Here is a 23651-nt window from a genome sequence, read left to right on the forward strand (position 1 = left end):
GCTCAGATCTACACATACTAGTTATTTTTCCTTTCTGTTATCACTCTCCGTCAAGTGACTGTTTATTTCCTGTTTAGCCTGTCACCATGGTAACTCATCAGTCCACCTGCCAATCCCGGTCCACACACAGCTGTTTTGTCTAATCACCCTCCTATTTAAGACAGCCTCTTTGTTCATTTCTTCCTGGGTTCATAAATTGCTCTCATGCAACAAGTGACGACTGCTACTTTTTCTACTTTTGTTCTCGCTAGCTCTCACGCTATGCCACTTGATTATTCCAGTTTTCATACTGATGATTTGTTTTCTCGTTTGTGCTTTCATGCCAAGTTTAGTTTTCTGTTTGTATTTCCTAGTTTTCATACTAGCGTTTTTGGTTTGCCTTTTTATTAGCTCCAGTATTTCTGTTCAGAGCTCCCCTTTTGTTAAATAAATATTTTTAGAGCCTACCTTTGTTGTGTTCATGTCAACGCATCCACGGAGGGACAAACCTGGCATTACCATGCCCACCAGTCTTCACAAAAATAACGCTATTTGATCTCAGTAGAAAAGAAAGTCAAACACAAATACAAATAGACGGAGTAGACATTGAAAGGGTAAAAGAAAACACATTATTGGGTGTAATAATAGATGATAAAATGAATTGGAAATCCCATGTATAAAATATACAACATATAGTAGCAAGAAACACGTCAATAATGAATAAAGCAAAACATGTTCTAGACCAGAGGTAGGGAACCTATGGCTCGCGAGCCAGATGTGGCTCTTTTGATGACTGCATCTGGCTCTCAGATAAATCTTAGCTGACATTGCTTAACATGATAAGTAATGAATAATTCCGCTGGTAATCACAGTGCTAAAAATAACGTTCAAAATACAAAACATTCTCATGCATTTTAATTAGGGGTGGGCAAATGAATGCGTTAATTACGAGTTAACTCATCAATCTATTAACGCCGACAATTATTTTATCGCACATTTGCGTATGTTGTTTACATGCTTTTATTTTGTTAACGCCTCTTCTTAACAAGATGGCGTCGCCCGGATGGGCTTTGGCGTCGAGGGGCTCTTGGTAAAGATGGAACATTTGGCAAAAATACCGGACAATTCTGCAAATTTCATGGCTGGCTTACAGCGTGGTCACTCCGGGATCACTTACGACCGCCAGACAATTCTGAATGTGGATAGATCGGGCCGTTTTGGACTGAATGACGCTTGCTTGCTAGACCAGCTAGCTAGCATGGGAATACTTTGCCGGCTACATCCAGCGGCCTGTGAAGCAGCGGAGTATTTGTGTTGTCTGTCTATTTATGAATAATGCAGACCAGGAGTGTTGGCTGAGTTCTTAATGTTTGCTTTCAGAGCGTGCATATCACAACATACAAGATGCCATCATGGCGACACAACCGCTACCGCGCATGCTCGTCACTCCTGTTGCATGTTGGGTAGGGTAGTTATTTTATTCCCTGGCTCATAACATCACAATATAGTACCATGTATATGCGTTCAGTTTATCAAAGCACCAAGGAAACAATCGGAAAATTCCCATCATATCAATTCGTAGATATGGTCATAATTATTTTAAGTGCACTATGCAGAATAAACACAACATTATTAATATTTCTACTATGGATAATTTGATCAAAAATTTCCTAAAACAGCCCACTACCTATAATATAGGTTTTTTAAACATAAGATCCCTGATAAAAAAAATGTTTCTGCTGTTACCTCAGAAATTGCCTGTTCAGATGTTATGATTGTGGCTCAGAGATTTGTATGTAGATTATATTTATGTTCCATAACAAACAGGATAACTTAAATACCCTGGCAGTGGCAATAAGCTTAAATGTTTGTATTTACATTTTTTGAGTTGATTTTCTTAAAATATGCTATTTAACTGCTACTGTTTAACAAGGACTGATTTAAATTGTGTTTGCACAACAAATGTTTTGGCGCTTTTGTTCATGTGGGAGAATATTCCAATAAAGGTGCACTACACACTACTTTTGAATTCATTATTGGGCTTTGCGTATACAATGCAGTTAATCGCGATTAATCAGATAAATAGTGCAATTAACTTCGATTAACATTTTTAATCGTTGCCCAGCCCTAATTTTAATCCAATCCTTCGTATTCTACCGCACTTGTTCAATAAGTGGCATTAATGGTAAGAAGTATTTTATTTATTATTGGTTAGCTTCAGAATAACAATGTTATTAAAAAGAATAAGAGACTTATTATACTCTAAACATGTTGGTCTTACTTAAAAATGCACACATTTAATTGTATTCAGTGTTAAAAAATATTATATGGCTCTCATGGAAATACATTTTAAAATATTTGGCTTTTATGGCTCTTTCAGCCAAAAAGGTTCCCAACCCCTGTTCTAGACCAAAAATCACTTTATATTCTTTACTGCTTGCTAGTGTTACCATATCTGAATTATTGTGTAGAAATGTGCACTTCATTCACTAACTGTTGTGAGACTTGGTTGGCATAGCGATGCCGGATTTGTTCTTCCGTGGATGCGTCGGGCAAGAACACAGCGAATGTTAAGAAAATAAAGATTTATTTAACTAATAAAACAGGCTAGAACAAAAACACTGGTGCTAGGCAGATAAGGCAAACAAATGGCGCTAGCATTGGAGCTAGAGAAACGAACAGAAACACTACACATGGCACAAAGGCACAAAAAAGCAAAAAAAAAAGCTACTAGCATGAGATCTAGGGAAAAACTAGGCGTAGCGTGAAAGCTAGCGAGAGGAAAACAATGAATAGCAGTCGTCACTTGTTGCGTGTAAGCAAATTAGGAACCGAGGACGAAATAACAAAAGGGGCAGGCTTGAATAAGGCAGTCATCAAGAGGAACAGGTGTGCGTGGAAAACGAGGGGCAGGTGAAAACTAATGAGCAACCATGGTAACAGACTAAACACAGGAAATAAGGAGGTCAAACTACAAAATGTGATATAAAAAATGAACAAAGCAACAATATGGTATGATCCGGGCATCGGATCATAACAACTGTGTTACAAAAAAGATCAATTTGAATAATCTATAGTTTTGGATATAGAGGACATACAAACCCTTTATTTATTAAATCATCATTTATTGAAATTCAACGATTTGGTACATTTGCAAACAGTTAAAGTTATGTATAAAGCAAACTATAACCTGCTACCCAAGAATGTACAACAATTCTTCTCAACATAAGAGGAGAAATATAACCTTAGAGGAAAATCTAATGTAAAATATTTGTATTCTCGTACAAAACTTAAAACCTTTAGTATATCACTATGTGGAATGAAATTATGGAATGGATTAACCAAAGACATCAAACAAAGCACCAATATGATTCAGTTTAGAGACTGTTCAAACTACAAGTGTTTACAAAGTACACAGAACAAGAATTAGGATGAACATCTGGAACCTTTTTCTTTCCTTTTTTTCTTTTTTTCTATTGAGACAAAGACAATTTGTGTATTTAATATTTGTTTGCTTACTATGATATAGTATCTCTTTATTATTTATTTGTTCACTGTTCTGTTACAGAGAACAAGGAAATTGGATAAAATTACTATGGTATGAAAAGGGGTAGGATTAAATAAGCTCTGCTTCTTCCTACTCCTTTTCAGGCGTGCTGTAAAGTAACAACTGGAAATGTGTGATGCATTACATTGTATCGTATGCATGTTCAAAATAAAATAAAACTGAACTGAACAAGTACAGTATGCGAAGGATAAAGATGACAACAACTCTGTATCCCACTGGATTTGCTCAAGTAGTCCGACAAGTGGATACAAGTGTTCAGTAGATCCCTGCCAATTTGAGACTCAGCTGTAAATGCAGCAGAGGGTGCTGTCTCACAAGTTTATTCACTCAACAGCTACCAGCAGGAATTCCGGCTTCCTCCCATCTCCAAAAGACATGCACTTTTGGATAGACCGATTGGCAACACTAAATTGGCCCTTGTGTGTGAATAGGAGTGTGAATTTTGTTTGCGATGAGGCTCCCACTTGTGCAGAGAATACGATGCCTTCCGCCCGAGTGGAGCTGGGATAGGCTCCAGCCCACATGACTGTCAAACCCATTTTAACTCAGGGGCCTCATGAAAGAAAATCTGTGCACACGTGGGTCGGACTGGGTTTGTGGCATTAAAAGTAAAAAACAAAGACAAATTCAGATTGTTTTCTTCGTCTTACGTTGGTTAAAAAATACAACAAACACATTCTGAAAATATGACAATAAAAAAATACCAGCTGTCGTAAAGTTTAGATCCATGAAGGAAAGAAGAAATGTTTATAACTGAATACATTTACATATGCATAAAGATTTGTTTTTCTTTTGTATTATTATTTTTTAATGAATCAAGTAAAGTTTATGACAAACTTTTTCCAAAACACAATATAGAATGTGAGATATAACTAGTGTTGTCCCGATACCAATATTTTGGTACCGGTACCTAAATTATTTCGATACTTTTCGATACTTCTCTGTACTTTTCTAAACAAAGGGGGACCACAAAAAATCGCATTATTCGCTTTATTTTAACAAAAAATCTTAGGGTACATTAAACATATGTTTATTCTTGTAACTTTGTCCTTAAACAAAATAGTGAACACACAAGACAACTTGTCTTTTAGTAGTAAGTAAACAAACAAAGCCTCCTAATTTAACTGCTGACATATGTAGTAACATATTGTCATTTATCATTCTATTATTTTGTCAAAATTATTAAGGACAAGTGATAGAAAATGAATTATTAATCTACTTGTTGGTTTACTGTTAATATCTGCTTAACATGTTCTATCTACACTTCTGTTAAAATGTAATAATCACTTACACTTCTGTTGTTTAATACTTTCCATTAGTTTTGGAAGATACCAAAAATTTGGGTGTCAATCCGATACCAAGTAGTTACAGGATCATACATTGGTTATATTCAAAGTACTCATGTGTCCAGGGACATATTTCCTGAGTTTATAAACATAATATACATTTAGAAAAAACGAAAGAAGATGTTGTGATGCCAAAAAATATCAATGTACACTCAAAAAAATGACTCATTTGATGAACTCAATTAAAATGAGGGCAGGATTTCTATCCAACAAATACATGTTGCCCCAACTCAAAATTAGTACATTCTCACAACACAATAAAAATGAGTTAGTCCAATTAATTTTTAGAAAATAAAGCCAAAATGAAATTATTGCAATAACTAAGCGAAATCGATTTACATTTGTCAGACTAAATTTTTAACAAATACAGCTAAAATGAAATTATTTTGGTTACTAAGCAAAATTGATTTATATGTGCCCAACTCAAAATTGATTGGAAATTAAGCAAGCTAAAAATCACCCTTGATCCCATAAAACACATCAGACAAAACCTGGTTGGTATTTTTAATGGAGAATAATCCTTAATTCAACAATCTTGAATTGGATGTCAAAGTTGCTTGAAAACACAAACCAAAATGTTGAGTTTCAGAGAAAACAAAACATCTAGAAGTCAATTTTACATAAAGACCAATGTCAGTTTTGCGTACCAACACAGACTTATAACTTAGTGTTATATTAACAAATATGTCAAATTGACTTGATAGAAAGCCCAGATATAAAACACCAAGAAACAGTTTTACCTTTTCTTAAATAACTCAAGGAAAACTTTACGAGAAACGGTTCTCCAAAATAGCTTAAAGTGGTGTAAAATTAACACTCAATGCCACAAAGGAAACTGCAAAAACACATTTGAGTCCTGCACAAGTGTGCTAATGCAGCCATTGACCTTAATGTACTAGAGCAGTGGTCCCCAAACACCGGGCCGCAGAAGAATTTTTTATTATTTTTATTTAAAAAAATAAAATATATATATATATTAGGGCTGGGCAACGATTAAAAATTTTAATCGAAGTTAATCACACTATTTCTCCGATTAATCGCGATTAACTGCACTAATGAATTCAAAAGTAGTGTGTAGTGCACCTTTATTGGAATATTCTCCCACATGAACAAAAGCGCCAAAACATTTGTTGTGCAAACACAATTTAAAACAGTCCTTGTTAAACAGTAGCAGTTAAACAGCATATTTTATGAAAATCAACTCAAAAAATGTAAATACAAACATTTAAGCTTATTGCCACTGCCAGGGTATTTAAGTTATCCTGTTTGTTATGGAAAATAAATATAATCTACATACAAATCTCTGAGCCACAATCATAACATCTGAACAGGCAATTTCTGAGGTAACAGCAGAAAAAATGTTTTTATCAGGGATCTTATGTTTAAAAAACCTATATAATAGGTAGTGGGCTGTTTCAGGGAATTTTTGATCAAATTATCCTTAGTAGCAATATTAATAATGTTGTGTTTATTCTGCGTAGTGCACTTAAGATAATTATGACCATATCTAGGAATTGATATGATGGGAATTTTCCGAATGTTTGCTTGGTGCTTTGATAAACTGAACGCATCATATACATGGTACTACATTGTGATGTTAGGAGCCAGGGAAAAAAAGAACTACCCTACCCAGCATGCAACAGGAGTGACGAGCATGCGCGATAGCCCGGTATAGGTTGTGTCGCCATGACGGCATCTTGTATGTTGTGATATGCACGCTCTGAAAGCAAACGTTAAGAACTCAGCCAACACTCCTCGTCTGCATTATTCATAAATAGACAGACAACACATATGCTCCGCTGCTTCACAAGCCGCTGGATGTAGCCGGCAAAGTATTCCCATGCTAGCTAGCCGGTCTAGCAAGCACGCGTCATTCAGTCCAAAACGGCCCGATCTATCCACATTCAGAATTGTCTGGCGGTCGTAAGTGATCCCGGAGTGACCACGCTGTAAGCCAGCCATGAAATTTGCAGAATTGTCCGGTATTTTTGCCGAATGTTCCATCTTTACCAAGAGCCCCTCGACGCATCCGGGCGACGCCATCTTGTTAAGAAAAGGCGTTAACAAAATAAAAGCATGTAAAAAACGTACGCAAATGTGCGATAAAATAATTGTCGGCGTTAATAGATTGATGAGTTAACTCGTAATTAACGCATTAATTTGTCCACCCCTAATATATATATATATATATATATTTTTTTTTTTTTAATTAAATCAACATAAAAAACACAATATACACTTACAATTAGTGCACCAACCACAAAAACCTCCCTTTTTCATGACAAAAACGTCCCTTTTTCATGACAAAGAAAAAACAAATTATAGGCGTTGACCGGTCCGCGGATACAAAAAGGTTGGGGACCACTGTACTAGAGTTAAAGAAAAGAAAACAACATGGATCAAATTGGCAACAAACAAAAATAGATAAGAAAAACATTCACAGATCAGGAATCTGATATTAATGGGATGCTAGCAGCAAATATCCTTTGAATGTAAGCAAGTAAAAACAAAACATGAGAACAGTACTAATTATTCAAAAAATAAAAAAATTAAATTCCAAAGTCTTGAATCGAAATTAATCCATTTATCCAGGGTTGAGTGATGAAACGGAGGAGAGAAATGGATGCGAGAAGTGTGCAGGATAATCACACTCAGAGATAAAATGGGGAGGTAAAGTTAGGTCCAATTCTCAAGTTCAAAATGTTGTCGGTCATAGATTGTCTTTAAATGGGGTGAAAATGAAGGCAAAAAAATACAACCAAAAATAAAGATCCGATGATGAACTTTGTCAAGAAGTGTTCACCTCTCATGTAAACAACTTGATTTTCAGCTTCTGTATCTTTGTGTTCAGTTTGTGACCATCCAGGTTCATTAGGATCTTCTGGAAAAACTCAAATGTGTACTTGAGGTTGTCTGGAACGCTTAGATCAAGGGCATAAATGAGCCCCAAACATCATTATGATCCCCATGATGACGGTGTCCACGTTGCTTAGGACTTTGATGCCTTCGATAACAATTCCAACATCCTCTGGCTGCCTATCGCCATCTCCATGGATGATGTTTATCCCCATGACTGTAAGGGCAGTGTCCCTTTCTGCATCCTCAGTGGCGGAGGCCTGAACAACGACACAAAAACAGAACACTTGTTAGGTAAAATGCTGAACACCGCTAGCAGAAAATGAGTTAGCTTTTTTTTTTAAGTCCTCATTGCTTGTCAAATCAATCATTTATGTATCACGAGTTAAACGTGATTGGAAAGTTAACCATATATATAAAATAATAATAATAATATAATGTTTGAAATTGGCCCGTAAATAACTTCAGCAAGCAGCCATGAACATAATGCAATGGCTGCAACACGATCCTTTAGGCAACCACACCCCGATAGAGATGGACCTGTGGGACAGAAATAGCTGTTTTACTCCACAGAGCCTCTGCCCGTTCGCCACTACCAGCTTAGTAGACTCTGACTCTGTCTTTTCTTGCACCTACCAGTGATTTCAAACAAAAAGTTTAAATTCAATGAGCCCCATTGTTTACAAAATGCCAGTTATTCAAAAAGTTGTAGTGTGTTGAGCTCAAAAAACCACAATATATGTAAATAAGAATGGGTAACACTATTTCATGCTGCTGAGTAACAAAAACTATTAACTTACCAGATATTCATTGAACAAAGTGTCTGGATCTTCTTTGAGATAGACACAAGGCTTCTCAGGATGCACTCCCTCCTGATGTCAATGTTGTCACACTAAAGCAGGGGTGAAAAGTCAAAACAGAATTTAGCTAAATATTGGTGCAACAGTGGAACAGGGAGGGTTGGCAAGTTAATGAGATTGTGTAAAGAAAATTAGATAAACCAATACAGCTTCTGAAGACTAGAGCGTAGCATCTTAGACACATTACTGAGTAGGGCACGCAACCATAAAGTAAGTATGAATATGAATATATATAAATATACATATATATATGTATATATATGTATATTTAAAGTTTTCTTACAGTTAAATATCAATACATAAAAAAACAAGTTAAATGACTTCACTCTGCTGGAACAGGGCAGGTCACCGGTTTTTGAGTTTTTCTATCATGGGTAATAGTTCAACGACCTCTCGTCGTCTGTGGGAGAAGGTTTTTTCCGTTTTATCAGCACTTCATTGACACACTTTTTTATTTCTGACAACAAAGCCATTCTCTCACTTTCCAAGCTTTCTGTGGTTTCGCCTTTTGAGTGCAGTGGTATTTGTAAACTTCAGCTCTTCTGGCTTTCTAGATGTTGGCTGCAGCTTTGCCTTGGTCTTATTCCACTGGGCATCTAATACGTACTCAACTGGCTCTAAAACAGAAAAGTGAGATGTATAGTACTGTTTACGTTTAAATGCAGTAGAAAGGGGGCCGTCCTTTGCCATAGCTACGCCTAATTGATTACATTTGCATAGGACAGTGGACAGCTCATCAGTTAGTGACTCTTGAACTTGTAGTTTATGATGCTGAAATACATCGGAAACTAAAGCTTTTTTGACAGGCCTAGATACTGTACTTAAAGGCTGCTGAAATGAGATGTTCTTATTTAAACGGGGATAGCAGGTCCATTCTATGTGTCATACTTGATCATTTCACGATATTTGCCATATTTTTGCTGAAAGGATTTAGTAGAGAACATCGAGGATAAAGTTCGCAACTTTAGGTCGCTAATAAAAAAGCCTTGCCTGTACCGGAAGTAGCAGACGATGCGTGCGTGACGTCACTGGTTGTAGGGCTCCTCACATCTGAACATTGTTTACAATCATAGCCAGCAGCAGCTAGAGCTATTCGGACCGAGAGAGCGACAATTTCCCCAATAATTTGAGCGAGGATGAAAGATTGGTGGATGAGGAAATTTAGAGTGAAGGCCTAAAAAGAAAAAAAAAGGCGAGGGCAGTTTACACATTTACTAGGATAATTCTGGGAAATCCCTTATCTGCCTATTGTGTTGCTAGTGTTTTAGTGAGTTAAATAGTACCTTAAAGTCGGAGGGGTGTGTCCACGGGTGTTTTGACGCCAGAGTCTCTGAGAGAAGTCACGGCAGCTGCAGGAGGATGCTGGCTCCACTGATCTCCGGTAAGAGGCGACTTATTTCCACAATTTTCTCACCCAAAACTGTGTTCGCTTGACCGCTCTGATCCATAGTAAAGTTTCACCTCCGGGAATTTTAAACAAGGAAAGACCGTGTGTTTGTGTGGCTAAAGGCTAAAAGCTTCCCATCTCCATCTTTCTACTTTGACTTCTCCATTATTAATTGAACAAATTGCAAAACATTCAGCAACACAGATGTCCAAAATACTGTGTAATTGCGTGATGAAAAGAGACGACTTTTAGCCATAAATGGTGCTGGGCTAATGTGTCCCCTCCAACCAATAACGTCACAAAAACGCGTCATCATTCCGCGACGTTTTTAACAAGAAAGTCCGGGGGAAATTTGAAATTGTAATTTAGTAAACTAAACCGGCTGTATTGGCATGTGTTGTAATGTTAAGATTTCATCATTGAAATATAAACCATCAAAGTGCGTGGTCGGTAGTAGTGGGTTTCAGTAGGCCTTTAACATGTAGTGAAATTCAGAAAGAACGTTATCAATAACTGACTTTAGAATATGAACAATTTTTTTTCTAACTTCAATAAAATGCAAGCAATTCCCTGTTCAATGGATATTTGCAGGTTCAATTATGTTGCATCATCACAACTACATGTACGTGTTTCAAATTCATGACCTGTATCTACAGACTCTATTGGCCCAGCTTCAGATTTGTCTGACTCCTGCACCTGACCTCTTGTGCTGACAACATTAGCTTTAAAATGTATCGACGAATGTTGGTTGTGTTTCATATTTTTGTGTGTGTTAAATGTAGCGTACACATTTGTTTTAAATGAGCAACCTAAAAACATACATGTAACCGTTTCATTACGCCTCAGATGTTGATTTATGTGTTGAAAATAATACATTTATGTTGTTAGGTCTTTGCATGTGCACACATGACACTTGAATGTAGCTACTTCTGCTGTTTTGGGAGTTTGCGGTTTACCATGAACTTTGTATGTATGATTTAGTAACTTACTCCATGGGCAATCTGTATATGGACATGGATAGTGATAACTGCCCCTTAAAGGCCTACTGAAATGAGACTTTTCTTATTCAAACCGGGATAGCAGGTCCATTCTATGTGTCATACTTGATCATTTCGCGATATTGCCATATTTTTGCTAAAGGATTTAGTAGAGAACATTGAGGATAAAGTTCGCAACTTTTGGTCGCTAATAAAAAAACCTTGCCTTTACCTTAAGTAGCAGACGATGTGCGCGTGACGTCACGGGTTGTGGAGCTCCTCACATCTGAACATTGTTTATAATCATAGCCTCCAGCAGCGAGAGCTATGCGGACCGAGAAAGCGACAATTTCCCCATTGATTTGAGCGAGGATGAAAGATTCGTGGATGAGGAAAGTTAGAGTGAAGCACTAAAAAAAAAAAAAAAGGCGACAGCTCCAGGTGGCGGCAGTGGGAGCATTTTAGATGTAATTAGACACATTTACTGGAAAATCCCTTATCTGCTTATTGTGTTAATAGTGTTTTAGTGAGATTATAAAGGCATACCTGAAAGTTTTTTGGCTGCGGTGAATGCCAGTGTCTCTGAGAGAAGCCGAGGAGCCAAGATCACAGCTGCCTTTTTGAGCTGCAGGAGGAGGTCGCACAATCCACTGAAGTCTCCGGTAAGAGCCGACTTAATATCACAATTTTCCCATCCAAAAAATTGCTGGTTGACGTAGAGAAACATGTTCGCTTGACCGCTCTGTGTTAAAGCTTCACAGCAAACAAAGAAACAACGGGTGTGTTTCGGTTTCTAAAGGCAGCTGCAATCCACCGCTTTCCACCGACAGCATTATTCTTTATAGTCTCCATTATTTATTGAACAAATTGCAAAAGACTCAGCAACACAGAAGTCCAAAATACTGTGTAATTATGCGATGAAAACAGACGACTTTTAGCCGTAAGTGGTGCTGGGCTGAAATGTTTGCTCCAACCAATAATACGCGTCATCATAAGCGTCATCATTCCGCGACGTTTTCAACAGGAAACTTTGCGGGAAATTTAAAATTGCAATTTATTAAACTAAAAAGGCCGTATTGGCATGTGTTGCAATGTTAATATTTCATCATTGATATATAAACTATCAGACTGCGTGGTCGGTAGTAGTGGGTTTCAGTAGGCCTTTAAATGCCCATGAGTCTGCCTAAAATGCTGCAACAACACATACCTGCTAGCTAGTTCCAAACTGCATTCTTTACCCTGCCACATTTATAATCCTGAAATAGAGAATAAAGAGAATTAGCATGTATCACATCAAAAGGATGACAATGATAGAGATCAGCTTGTACCAGCATTAAACACATCACCTATTACTTACAATCACAAGGAGCTTGTAAACGCTTAACAGTAGGAGGCTGCCACACCAAGCTTGAAAAAAATGATCAATCTGCAAAAGATGATAACATATTGAGTTGTGAGTGCAAGTACCAGAATACCCAGAAATGCAGACAAGTTAAAATTGAATAAAAGCTCTGACCAATAAAAACAAGATAACATTTGAACATTTAGAATAGACTACCAATTATTTGACAAACAAACACGTTTTGATAATTAAGTTAAAGACATGAAATTATTTCAAATTCGGCCATTTTATTAAAATATGAAAAGACACAGGAACAATATTAACCTTCCTGTATATACTCACTGTAAGGCTTAAACGACGCGTCGACGTCATCGATGACGTAAATACGCAGACGCCGTTTTTTGTGCGTCGACGCGTCGTATATTTACGTCACACTACCGTCATGGCGGAGCGCAAAGCAGACGATGTCAAAAGTGTGGGAGTATTTCAATAAACGGCCTGATAATGTTGTTGTATGCACACTGTGTCGAGCGGAGATGGCCTATCATAGCAGCACAACGGCTATGAAGGAACATTTGAAAAGAAAACACCCGACAGCGTTCTTGCCATCACCATCAACAAGTCAATCGTCCGCGTGAGTGTACGTTGTCATCATTACACAAAAACATGAATGTGTCATTTGTATCTGCGTTGTAAATTCATAAACTAAAGCACCGTTTTGCTCTGAGAGGCGCGTTTGGCGTGCGTGTTCAGTGTTTACAAAGACGTGCTCCTCTTTAACGCTAGCGGTAATTAGTTGTGCAAATAGTGAAGTGAATTATATTTATATAGCGCTTTTCTCTAGTGACTCAAAGCGCTTTACATAGTGAAACCCAATATTTATGTTACATTTAAACTCTCGGCAGGGTTTTTGAGGGTGCATGGGAGTTTGCCCAACCAGTCTACATGTGCTTTGTGGACTCGGAGAAGGCATTCGACCGTGTCCCTCGGGAAGTCCTGTGGGGAGTGCTCAGAGAGTATGGGGTACCGGACTGTCTTATTGTGGCAGTCCGCTCCCTGTACGATCAGTGTCAGAGCTTGGTCCTCATTGCTGGCAGTAAGTCGGACACGTTTCCAGTGAGGGTTGGACTCCGGCAAGGCTGTCCTTTGTCACCGATTCTGTTCATAACTTTTATGGACAGAATTTCTAGGCGCAGCCAAGGCGTTGAGGGGATCCGGTTTGGTGGCCACGGGATTAGGTCTCTGCTTTTTGCAGATGATGTAGTCCTGATGGCTTCATCTGGCCGGGATCTTCAGCTCTCACTGGATCGGTTCGCAGCCGAGTGTGAAGCGACCGGAATGAGAATCAGCACCTCCAAGTCCGAGTCCATGGTTCTCGCCCGGAAAAGGGTGGAGTGCCATCTCCGGGTTGGGGAGGAGACCCTGCCCCAAGTGGAGGAGTTCAAGTACCTAGGAGTCTTGTTCACGAGTGAGGGAAGAGTGGATCGTGAGATCGACAGGCGGATCGGTGCGGCGTCTTCAGTAATGCGGACGTTGTATCGATCCGTTGTGGTGGAGAAGGAGCTGAGCCGGAAGGCAAAGCTCTCAATTTACCGGTCGATCTACGTTCCCATCCTCACCTATGGTCATGAGCTTTGGGTCATGACCGAAAGGATAAGATCACGGGTACAAGCGGTCGAAATGAGTTTCCTCCGCCGGGTGGCGGGGCTCTCCCTTAGAGATAGGGTGAGAAGCTCTGCCATCCGGGAGGAACTCAAAGTAAAGCCGCTGCTCCTCCACATCGAGAGGAGCCAGATGAGGTGGTTCGGGCATCTGGTCAGGATGCCACCCGAACGCCTCCCTAGGGATGTGTTTAGGGCACGTCCAGCTGGTAGGAGGCCATGGGGAAGACCCAGGACACGTTGGGAAGACTATGTCTCCCGGCTGGCCTGGGAACGCCTCGGGATCCCCCGGGAAGAGCTAGACGAAGTGGCTGGAGATGGGGAAGTCTGGGCTATCCCTGCTTAGGCTGCTGCCCCCGCGACCCGACCTCGGATAAGCGGAAGATGATGGATGGATGGATGGACATTTAAACCAGTGTGGGAAGCACTGGGAGCAGGTGAGTAAAGTGTCTTGCTCAAGGACACAACGGCAGTGACTAGGATGACGGAAGCGGGAATCGAACCTGCGACCCTCAAGTTGCTGACACGGCCACTCTACCAACCGAGCTATACCGCCCCAAAATACCTTTTACAACATTAACAGTTACATATACTATGTACAAAGGAACAATTAACTTTCACTTGAATCATACTATCATTGTTGTGTTATTAAACCAAGTGAACAATATCATGTGTGTAGTTACTGGACACACTTCTTGGCTCAGATTCAGATGAACTCAGCAACAATGAGGAAGACAACAATGACAGTAATGATGCTGAAATGGTCAGAAACGAGTTAGTGTCTTATTGTGGAGAATCCCCCATTTCCAAGGATGAAAACCCATTAAATGGTGGAAAGAACATCAGGCAAGGTTTCCAAATCTGGCAATGCTGGCTCGGTCTTACCTCTCAGTTCCAGCCACATCGACGCCTTCTGAGCGCCTATTTTCAGCTGCTGGGAATATTGTAAACAAGAAAAGAACCAGCCTCACCCCAGAGGATGTAGACATGCTGACCTTTCTTCATTACAACTGTTTGTCATGCCTGTTAATCAGGTTTATGTTTGATCATGTTTATGTTTTGTTTTTGGACTCTTGTTTCCCCGTTTTGCACTACCTGGTTTTGTTTGTTTCCATAGATACTCATTAGTTTCCACCTGGTCTCCAAGTCACGCCCCTGTCCTCAGCCTCACACCTGTTTCTAATCATCATCATAGTCACTATTTAAGTCATTTGTTTTCTGTTCCTCGGCCTGGGAACTTTATTCGCCTACCTACCTACCTACCTATGCTGCACATCCTTCATGCCCTCAATCACCTGCCACGCACCTTGCTATTCATGCCCCTTGTTTTTGGTCACAGTAAGTGTTTTGTTTTAGTTGTTCATAGCCATGCCATCGTGCTGTTTTTGTTTATAGCCCATTATTATTCATGCCATGGAGCAAGTGTTTTGGTTTCATGTTTATAGTTATAGCCTCAGTTCTAGTCTGTTGTTTCATAGCCCTGTTTTGATCCGCCTTTGTTTTCTTGTTTTTTATGTGTTATAGTGTTTAAACAAATTAAACATGTACCTTAATTCACGTCTGGCTCGTCCCAAATTCCCTCTGTGTCGAAGAAGCAAAACAAATCCAAGTCAAAGTCCTGACACTGTTAGTCAGTCACTGGAATGAGTGGAATTGGTTATTGTGTACTGTGTTGGACTGGATGTTTATTTTGCACATTTTAAAAGCAATACTTAATGTTTACAGTGCTCCAGAATATTTAGATTGGTACTTTTTTGTGCTGGATGTTTATCTTTATTTTTGCACACTTTAAAGCAAAACAAGAAATGCTTTTACTTTTGTTGAAATGTTTACACTGTTGTTACAGCATTTCTTTTTTGTGCACTTTTTTGTATTGGATGTTTATCTTTATTTTTGCACATTTTAAAGCAAAATAAGCAATACTTTTACTTTTGAAATGCTTATACTATTGCAGAATAATAATTAATCTATAGATTAATCGGGAAAAAATAATCTATAGATTAATCGATAGAAAGATAATGGTTAGCTGCAGCCTTAACTCACTGACCATCTGTAACCTAGAATCTACATTTACTGCTTAATCGACAGCTTTACTGAAGGAGAGAGGGTGTAAGAGGCAGAGACCGGGGGAGATGATGGAGTTCAACAAAACAGGGCAATCACAACATCAACCGGATCTGGTTTCTGAACTTCAACCAGATCCGTGTGCGGTGTGTGTCTGCTCCTGTCCGTCAAGGCTCCTGTCCATCAAGACCACTTCCACCACCGGCAGCGGTCTCCCTCCGCGTCAACGAGAGCACACCCGGTCTGCTGGTGTGCCGAGACAAATGAATTCTCGCGATAACAAAAAAGATTCACTCGCGAGATAATACTCTGTATGAGGTATAAAACACTACATAATATTTATAAACACATATTTAATGCGGCTGCTAGACTTTTGACAAGAACAAGAACGTTTGATCACATTACGCCTGTACTGGCTCACCTGCACTGGCTTCCTGTGCACTTAAGATGTGACTTTAAGGTTTTACTACTTACGTATAAAATACTACACGGTCTAGCTCCAGCCTATCTTGCCGATTGTATTGTACCATATGTCCCGGCAAGAAATCTGCGTTCAAAGGACTCCGGCTTATTAGTGATTCCCAAAGCCCCAAAAAAGTCTGCGGGCTATAGAGCGTTTTCATTTCGGGCTCCAGTACTCTGGAATGCCCTCCCGGTAACAGTTCGAGATGCTACCTCAGTAGAAGCATTTAAGTCTCACCTTAAAACTCATTTGTATACTCTAGCCTTTAAATAGACTCCCTTTTTAGACCAGTTGATCTGCCGTTTTTTTTTCTTTTTTCCTTTGTCCCACTCTCCCTTGTGGAGGGGGTCCGGTCTGATCCGGTGGCCATGTACTGCTTGCCTGTGTATCGGCTGGGGACATCTCTGCGCTTGAGATGGTTTCCTGCTGGCTCCGCTGTGAACGGGACTCTCGCTGCTGTGTTGGATCCGCTTTGGACTGGACTCTCGCGACTGTGTTGGATCCATTATGGATTGAACTTTCACAGTATCATGTTAGACCCGCTCGACATCCATTGTTTTCGTCCTCTCCAAGGTTCTCATAGTCATCATTGTCACCGACGTCCCACTGGGTGTGAGTTTTCCTTGCCCTTATGTGGGCCTACTGAGGATGTGGTTGTGGTTTGTGTTGTGGTTTGTGCAGCCCTTTGAGACACTAGTGATTTAGAGCTATATAAGTAAACATTGATTGATTGATTGATTGATTAATTTAAACACACATGCAAGCAGTTTCCGGACAGCCGGAGCTGACAAGCAGCGCAGTGGAGCCGGTGGAAGCACACACATTGAACAAAGTCAAACTACACGGGCAGACATTGCATGCATCTATGTCCGACTGTCGCGTCAATAATCTTCCATGCTCACGCTGCTCCTGACTTATGTAATAGTGAGGGAAAGTTCCTTCACCTCACAACCATCTTGCAGTTTTCCGACTGCCGCGTTCATGTGTGGACTATTAAAATAATGCCCATTCTGGAAGTTACCAAGCTAGCATGCAAAGGCGGACTTTAAAAGTAAAGTTCCCCCCACATAAACAATTCACCAAATGTGGTGTAAAGCACTGAATACACCAGCGGTACAGTCTACAGTACTACAGTTTTATGTATATATATATAAAAAAAGAATACTTACCAAAGACCGAGCTCCAACCTTCTTCCCGGTTTTTGTTGATGCAGTGCACTCCCGCCAGAAGACGTTATGCTAATGAGTAATGCCCACGAAGATGATATGCGCATGCTCGGAGTTCAGAACTCATTTATTTTGCGTTGATCAACATCAAATCAATCCCATTGGATCAATTATGAGAAATTTCATGTTTCACTGACTAAATACATATGTGTGTATTTTAAAACTAGATATTTTTGAATAAATTCAACAATACTTAAATGTGTCACATCTAAGAAGGGCTTGAATCATTTTTTTGAGTGTAATCGTAGAAGAATTGACTACATACACTACTTTACTTGGTATCTTTACAGCGGATGTTGGGGGTAGATGCACCAGTGGGGTTTGTCTACGGTGGGGTGGGAGTGGCGGACTGGTACTTTTCAGAGGCAGTATAGTACGGAATATGATTCATTAGTATCGGGGTTACTATACTAATACTGGTATACCTTACAACCCTAATGCAGACATTTATCATTTGCTTTCAAAACGGCTTCACGGTGGCAGAGGGGTTAGTGCGTCTGTTTCACAATACGAAGGTCCTGCAGTCCTGGGTTTAATCCCAGACTCGGGATCTTTCTGTGTGGAGTTTGCATGTTCTACCCGTGAATGCGTGGGTTCCCTCCGGGTACTCCGGCTTTCTCCCACCTCCAAAGACATTAACCTGGGGATAGGTTGATTGGCAACACTAAATTGGCCCTAGTGTGTGAATGGGAGTGTGAATGTTGTCTGTCTATCTGTGTTGGCCCTGTGATGAGCTGGCGACTTGTCCAGGGTGTACATCACCATCCGCCCGATTGTAGCTGAGATAGGCGCCAGCGCCCCCCGCGACCGCAAAAGGGAATACGCGGTGGAAAATGGATGGATGATTACAAAACTATTACAAAAAAGTGGGACCCCAGAAATTTACTGTGGTTCCCCTTTTTTTAGACTTGATGGTGTCCCAGGGACCCCATTTTGAAAATTCCTAGTGCCAACACTGATGGAGTATTGGTGCGTGCAAAACAGCAGCAGGCAGCTGTGGCCTGTGAGCCTGTTCTTATACTAATCAAATATCATCCCGGGGGCCATAGATAATTCTGACATCCCTGCCGTAGAGGGACAAGTGGTAGAAAATGGATGGATGGAAGATACTTTGCTACGACTTGATGCACACTTTTGTAATTAGGATATTAGGGTATCAGAGTACAAAACACGGGCTTTTTCAGTGGGTTTTTTTTTTTACGTGACATCTGATAATAACCGTGATCTGCTGTAAATTAAAGTAATTTGAAATCCCATTAATCTCTCCCTTTCACTCTTAGGAAAGCATTCCACTGCTTCAACTACTTTTTTTTTTTCTACAACGTGATCTTGGGGATGAGCACCTGCATCATGAGGCTGCTCATCAGCATTGTGCTGGGAACATGGCTGGTGTCCCGCATTGACCGGACAATTATGCAGAGAGGATATGAAACTATGGATGCAGGTAAATGTACCATTATTACCACTTTTACCACTTGACATATGGCAGACAACCATACTGACCGCCATGGTCAGCTAAAAACTTTGGAGATAAAGATTTTTGCATCAAATTCATGCTGCTGTTGAATAGAGTAATTTGGACTACTGTAAACACATTGGCAGATCCTTGCATTGACGATTCAACCTTGCTAGCAAACTGGGGTTCAAACATGTTATCCTCACCTTTTTTAGCAGTTAGACATGTTTTTGCATTGTGATTTATGTAACTAAGGCGTTGTTGTAGCTTGTTAACAGTTTACGCCAGATGCTGTCATTAGAATACAATAGAATAATAGTCTGTATTGTCACTGATCAGCAGGTGAACAACAAAAACTATGATGTAGCTATTTGTAAATTTATTCAACCTCTTTAACGTAACTTGGAGTGTTCCTCAAGGTTCCATTTTAGATTTTTGAAAATGAATAATAAATTTATAATTGGAATCAAAAATAAATGTGATTCAGATGTGAATGGATTTTTTGAACACCCCTGGTTATTATGTCCTATATTACAATTTGTTTGGGGGAAAAAAAGGAATATACTGAATGAATACTGCACTGAATAATTTAAAAGTTTAGTTATCCATCAATTTGTATGTATAAAAATCTAATAATCAAATGCATAGGCCAGTGGTTCTCAAACTTTTTTCACCAAATACCACCTCGGAAAACACTTGGCTTTCCAAGTACCACCATAATGACCAACATTAAAATACAATAGCGTAGTGGGTCTCAGTATTCATTAAAAACAAGGCAGAGGTTTTATTCAACGAGTATACTTAACATGTTTGGCCACTGTAACATTACACACAATGCACTAACATCAGCAAAAGTGGTACTCCATATACAGTACACATTTCCAGGCTGCTTTGGCACACCACATTTTGAGAATCACTGGCATAAGAAATTGTTTAAAAATATAATGAGGCGATTATACATTTACAAACCTCGTTTCCTTATGAGTTGGGAAATTGTGTTAGATGTAAATATAAACGGCGTACAATGATTTGCAAATCCTTTTCAACTCATATTCAGTTGAATGCACTACAAAGGCAAGATATCTGATGTTCAAACTTATAAACTTTATTGTTTTCTTGCAAATAATAATTAACTTAGAATTTCATGGCTGCAACACGTGCCAAAGTAGTTAGGAAAGGGCATGTTCACCACTGTGTTACATCACCTGTTCTCTTAACAACACTCAATAAACGTTTGGGAACTGAGGAAACTAATGGTTGAGGCTTTGAAAGTGGAATTCTTTCCCATTCTTGTTTTATGTAGAGCTTCAGTCGTTCAACAGTCCGGGGTCTCCCCTGTCGTATTTTACGCTTCATAACGCGCCACACATTTTCGATGGGAGACGGGTCTGGACTGCAGGCAGGCCAGGAAAGTACCCGCACTCTTTTTTTTTATGAAGCCACGGTGTTGTAACAGGTGTCCAATGAGGCTTGGCATTGTCTTGCTGAAATAAGCAGGGGCGTCCATGAAAAAGACGGCGCTTAGATGGCATATGTTGTTCCAAAACCTGTATGTACCTTTCAACATTAATGGTGCCTTCACAGATGTGTAAGTTACCCATGTCTTGGGCACTAATGCACCCCCATACCATCACAGATGCTGGCTTTTGAACTTTGCGTCGATAACAGTCTGGATGGTTCGCTTCCGCTTTGGTCCGGATGACACGATGGCGAATATTTCCAAAAACAATTTGAAATGTGGACTCGTCAGACCACAGAACACTTTTCCACTTTGCATCAGCCCATTTTAGATGATCTCGGGCCCAGAGAAGCCGACAGCGTTTCTGGATGTTGTTGATAAATGGCTTTCGCTTTGCATAGTGGAGCTTTAACTTGCACTTACAGATGTAGCGACAAACTGTATTTAGTGACAGTGGTATTCTGAAGTGTTCCTGAGCCCATGTGGTGATATCCTTTAGAGGTTGATGTCGGTTTTTGACACAGTGCCGTCTGAGGGATCGAATGTCACGGTCATTCAATTTTGGTTTCCGGCCATGCCGCTTAAGTGGAGAGATTTCTCCAGATTCTCTGAACCTTTTGATGATATTATGGACCGTAGATGTTGAAATCCCTAAATTTCTTGCAATTGCACTTTGACAAACGTTGTTCTTAAACTGTTTGACTATTTGCTCATGCAGTTGTGGACAAAGTGGTGTACCTCGCCCCATCCTTTCTTGTGAAAGACTGAGCATTTTTGGGAAGCTGTTTTTGTTCCCAATCATGGAACCCACCTGTTCCCAATTAGCCTGCACACCTGTGGGATGTTTTATATAAATATTTGATGAGTATTCCTCAACTTTATCAGTATTTATTGCCACCTTTCCCAACTTTTTTGTCACATGTCGCTGGCATCAAATTCTAAAGTTAAAGATTATTTGTAAAAAAAAAAAAAAAAAAAAAGATTATCAGTTTGAACATCAAATATGTTGTCTTTGTCGCATATTCAACTGAATATGGGTTGAAAATGATTTGCAAATCATTGTATACCGTTTATATTTACATCTAACACAATTTCCCCAACTCATATGGAAACTGGGTTTGTAAGTGTTATAATGAAAGCAAAACATGATGTAAGTGTCCATATTAGCTATATTAGCCTACTATCAAAGGCTGACGCAAATCTTCGTTGACACAGATGTTGTGTTTTAATTTTTATTCTACACATTTTTGCAACATTGGAGAACATTAGTAAAATTGAGGCTTCTCACAGGATGAGATAACTTCTGGAAATTACTGGCTCAGAACGGCGAAAGGTATAGATGTGCGTTTCCAAGTTTAAGGAAACGGCAGGCTGTCTTCTTCTAATGGATTTATTACAATCTTTGCAAGCTGGGTAACGTTTGCTGTGGTCTGGAACAACATGACGCACAAACAAATATGAGAAATGCAGCCAATATCACATACAGTTAATGTGTCATGAGACATAAAAATATAAATTAAATACACAGAGGACATAAGTAAAGGAAATTAAATGAGCTCAAATATACCCACAAACCAGACATAATGATGCAATATGTACATACAGCTTGCCTAATTAGCATGTTTGCATTGGTTAGCTTGCAATCATTGATTGACCAAATATGCCTGAGAAGAACTCCAGCATTTCAATATAATCAGCAAAGCTCACCTTTGTGCATTCACGCACAGCATAAAATGTTTGGTGGACAAAATGGGACAAAGAAGGACTGGCATAAAACACGTTTTTCTGTGGCAGCATCGGAGAAAGTTGTACATCTAAAAACTATGATGAGTTCAGGGATCGCTGAAATTAACTAAACGGTGCTGGCCAAATACTCTCTTCAGTGAAGCATGTATACCATAAACGGTGGGATTTCTAACAATTAGGAAGGTTTGTGTCATGTTTGTTCTACAGAAAATATATTAAAACAAAATATATTTATTTTTATTCATCTTTTTCCATTCTCACACATCTCTGAAAGAGGTCCAGGGAGCCACTAGGGTGGCGCTAAAGAGCCACACGCTGACCCCCGCTCTAGACACTCAAAGCGCTTTACATAATTAAACTTATTATCTACACCTTTAAGCAACATTTAAACCAGCGTGGGTGGCACTGGGAGCACATTGCTTATGTGTGACTAGTGATTAAGATGTCAGAAGCGGGAATCAAGCCTGGAACCCCTCAATTCGCTAGCACGGCCACTCTACCAACCGAGCCCCGCCACCCACATGCCTTGATCTGACCTTTGGCCTACAGCAGTGGTCCCCAGCCTTTTTGTAGCTGAGGACCGGTCAACGCTTGATAATTTCTCCCGCAGGTGGATGGGGGGATTCTTTTTTCTTTTCTTTTTTTTTTTTTTTTCATGAAAAAGGGAGGTTTTTTTGGGTTGGTGCACTAATTGTAAGTGTATCTTGTGTTTTTTATGTTAATTTAATAAAAAATAAATGCATTAATAAATAAATAATTATTCTGCAGTCCGGTACCAATCGAGCCTCAGCCCGGTGGTTTGGAACCACTGGCCTACAGTACATTTGACAACTTGATTAAGAGGTCGTTCAGTCTGAATTGGTTTCTGAAAGTTCAGAAAAGAGGATGATTTGCCGAAAAAATACTTATATCTATTTATTTGTGTACTTTTATGCTTATATCTAACAGTATTTCCTGTACTTTGCAGGTTATAGTACGTGGATCGGGATGATATTTGCAGATCACTATCATAACAATCCAGTTCTGGTGTGTTTCTGCCAAGTGCTCGTCTCCACCACTCTGGAAAAACGGACAGAATCTGCATATAATACACTCAACAACGCATCGTCTGGTGTGTATATATGCTGCATTTCCTCTATCAGTACAAACTGTGGAATAGGACTGCAACAATTAGTCGGCATTGTCGTCAATAACATTTGTCGCCGACAACTTTATTCGTGGACATTAGTCGTGACGTCATCACTCGTCGTCACAAAATTAT

General features: G+C 39.6%; 1 protein-coding gene across 2 annotated transcripts in view; it reads left to right on the forward strand.

Moving 5' to 3' along the window:
- LOC133538709 (stimulated by retinoic acid gene 6 protein-like) overlaps positions 1 to 23651 on the forward strand; it is a 43063-nt gene that overhangs the window by 17437 nt on the left and 1975 nt on the right. For both annotated transcript variants that reach the window (XM_061880424.1, XM_061880425.1), the window contains 2 exons: positions 19010 to 19173; positions 23358 to 23501. In XM_061880424.1, the coding sequence (XP_061736408.1) occupies positions 19010 to 19173; positions 23358 to 23501 (308 nt within the window). The remainder of the gene's footprint in view (positions 1 to 19009; positions 19174 to 23357; positions 23502 to 23651) is intronic.

The sequence above is a fragment of the Nerophis ophidion genome, linkage group LG20 (assembly GCF_033978795.1).
Source record: "Nerophis ophidion isolate RoL-2023_Sa linkage group LG20, RoL_Noph_v1.0, whole genome shotgun sequence".
NCBI classification, from domain to species: Eukaryota; Metazoa; Chordata; class Actinopteri; order Syngnathiformes; family Syngnathidae; genus Nerophis; species Nerophis ophidion.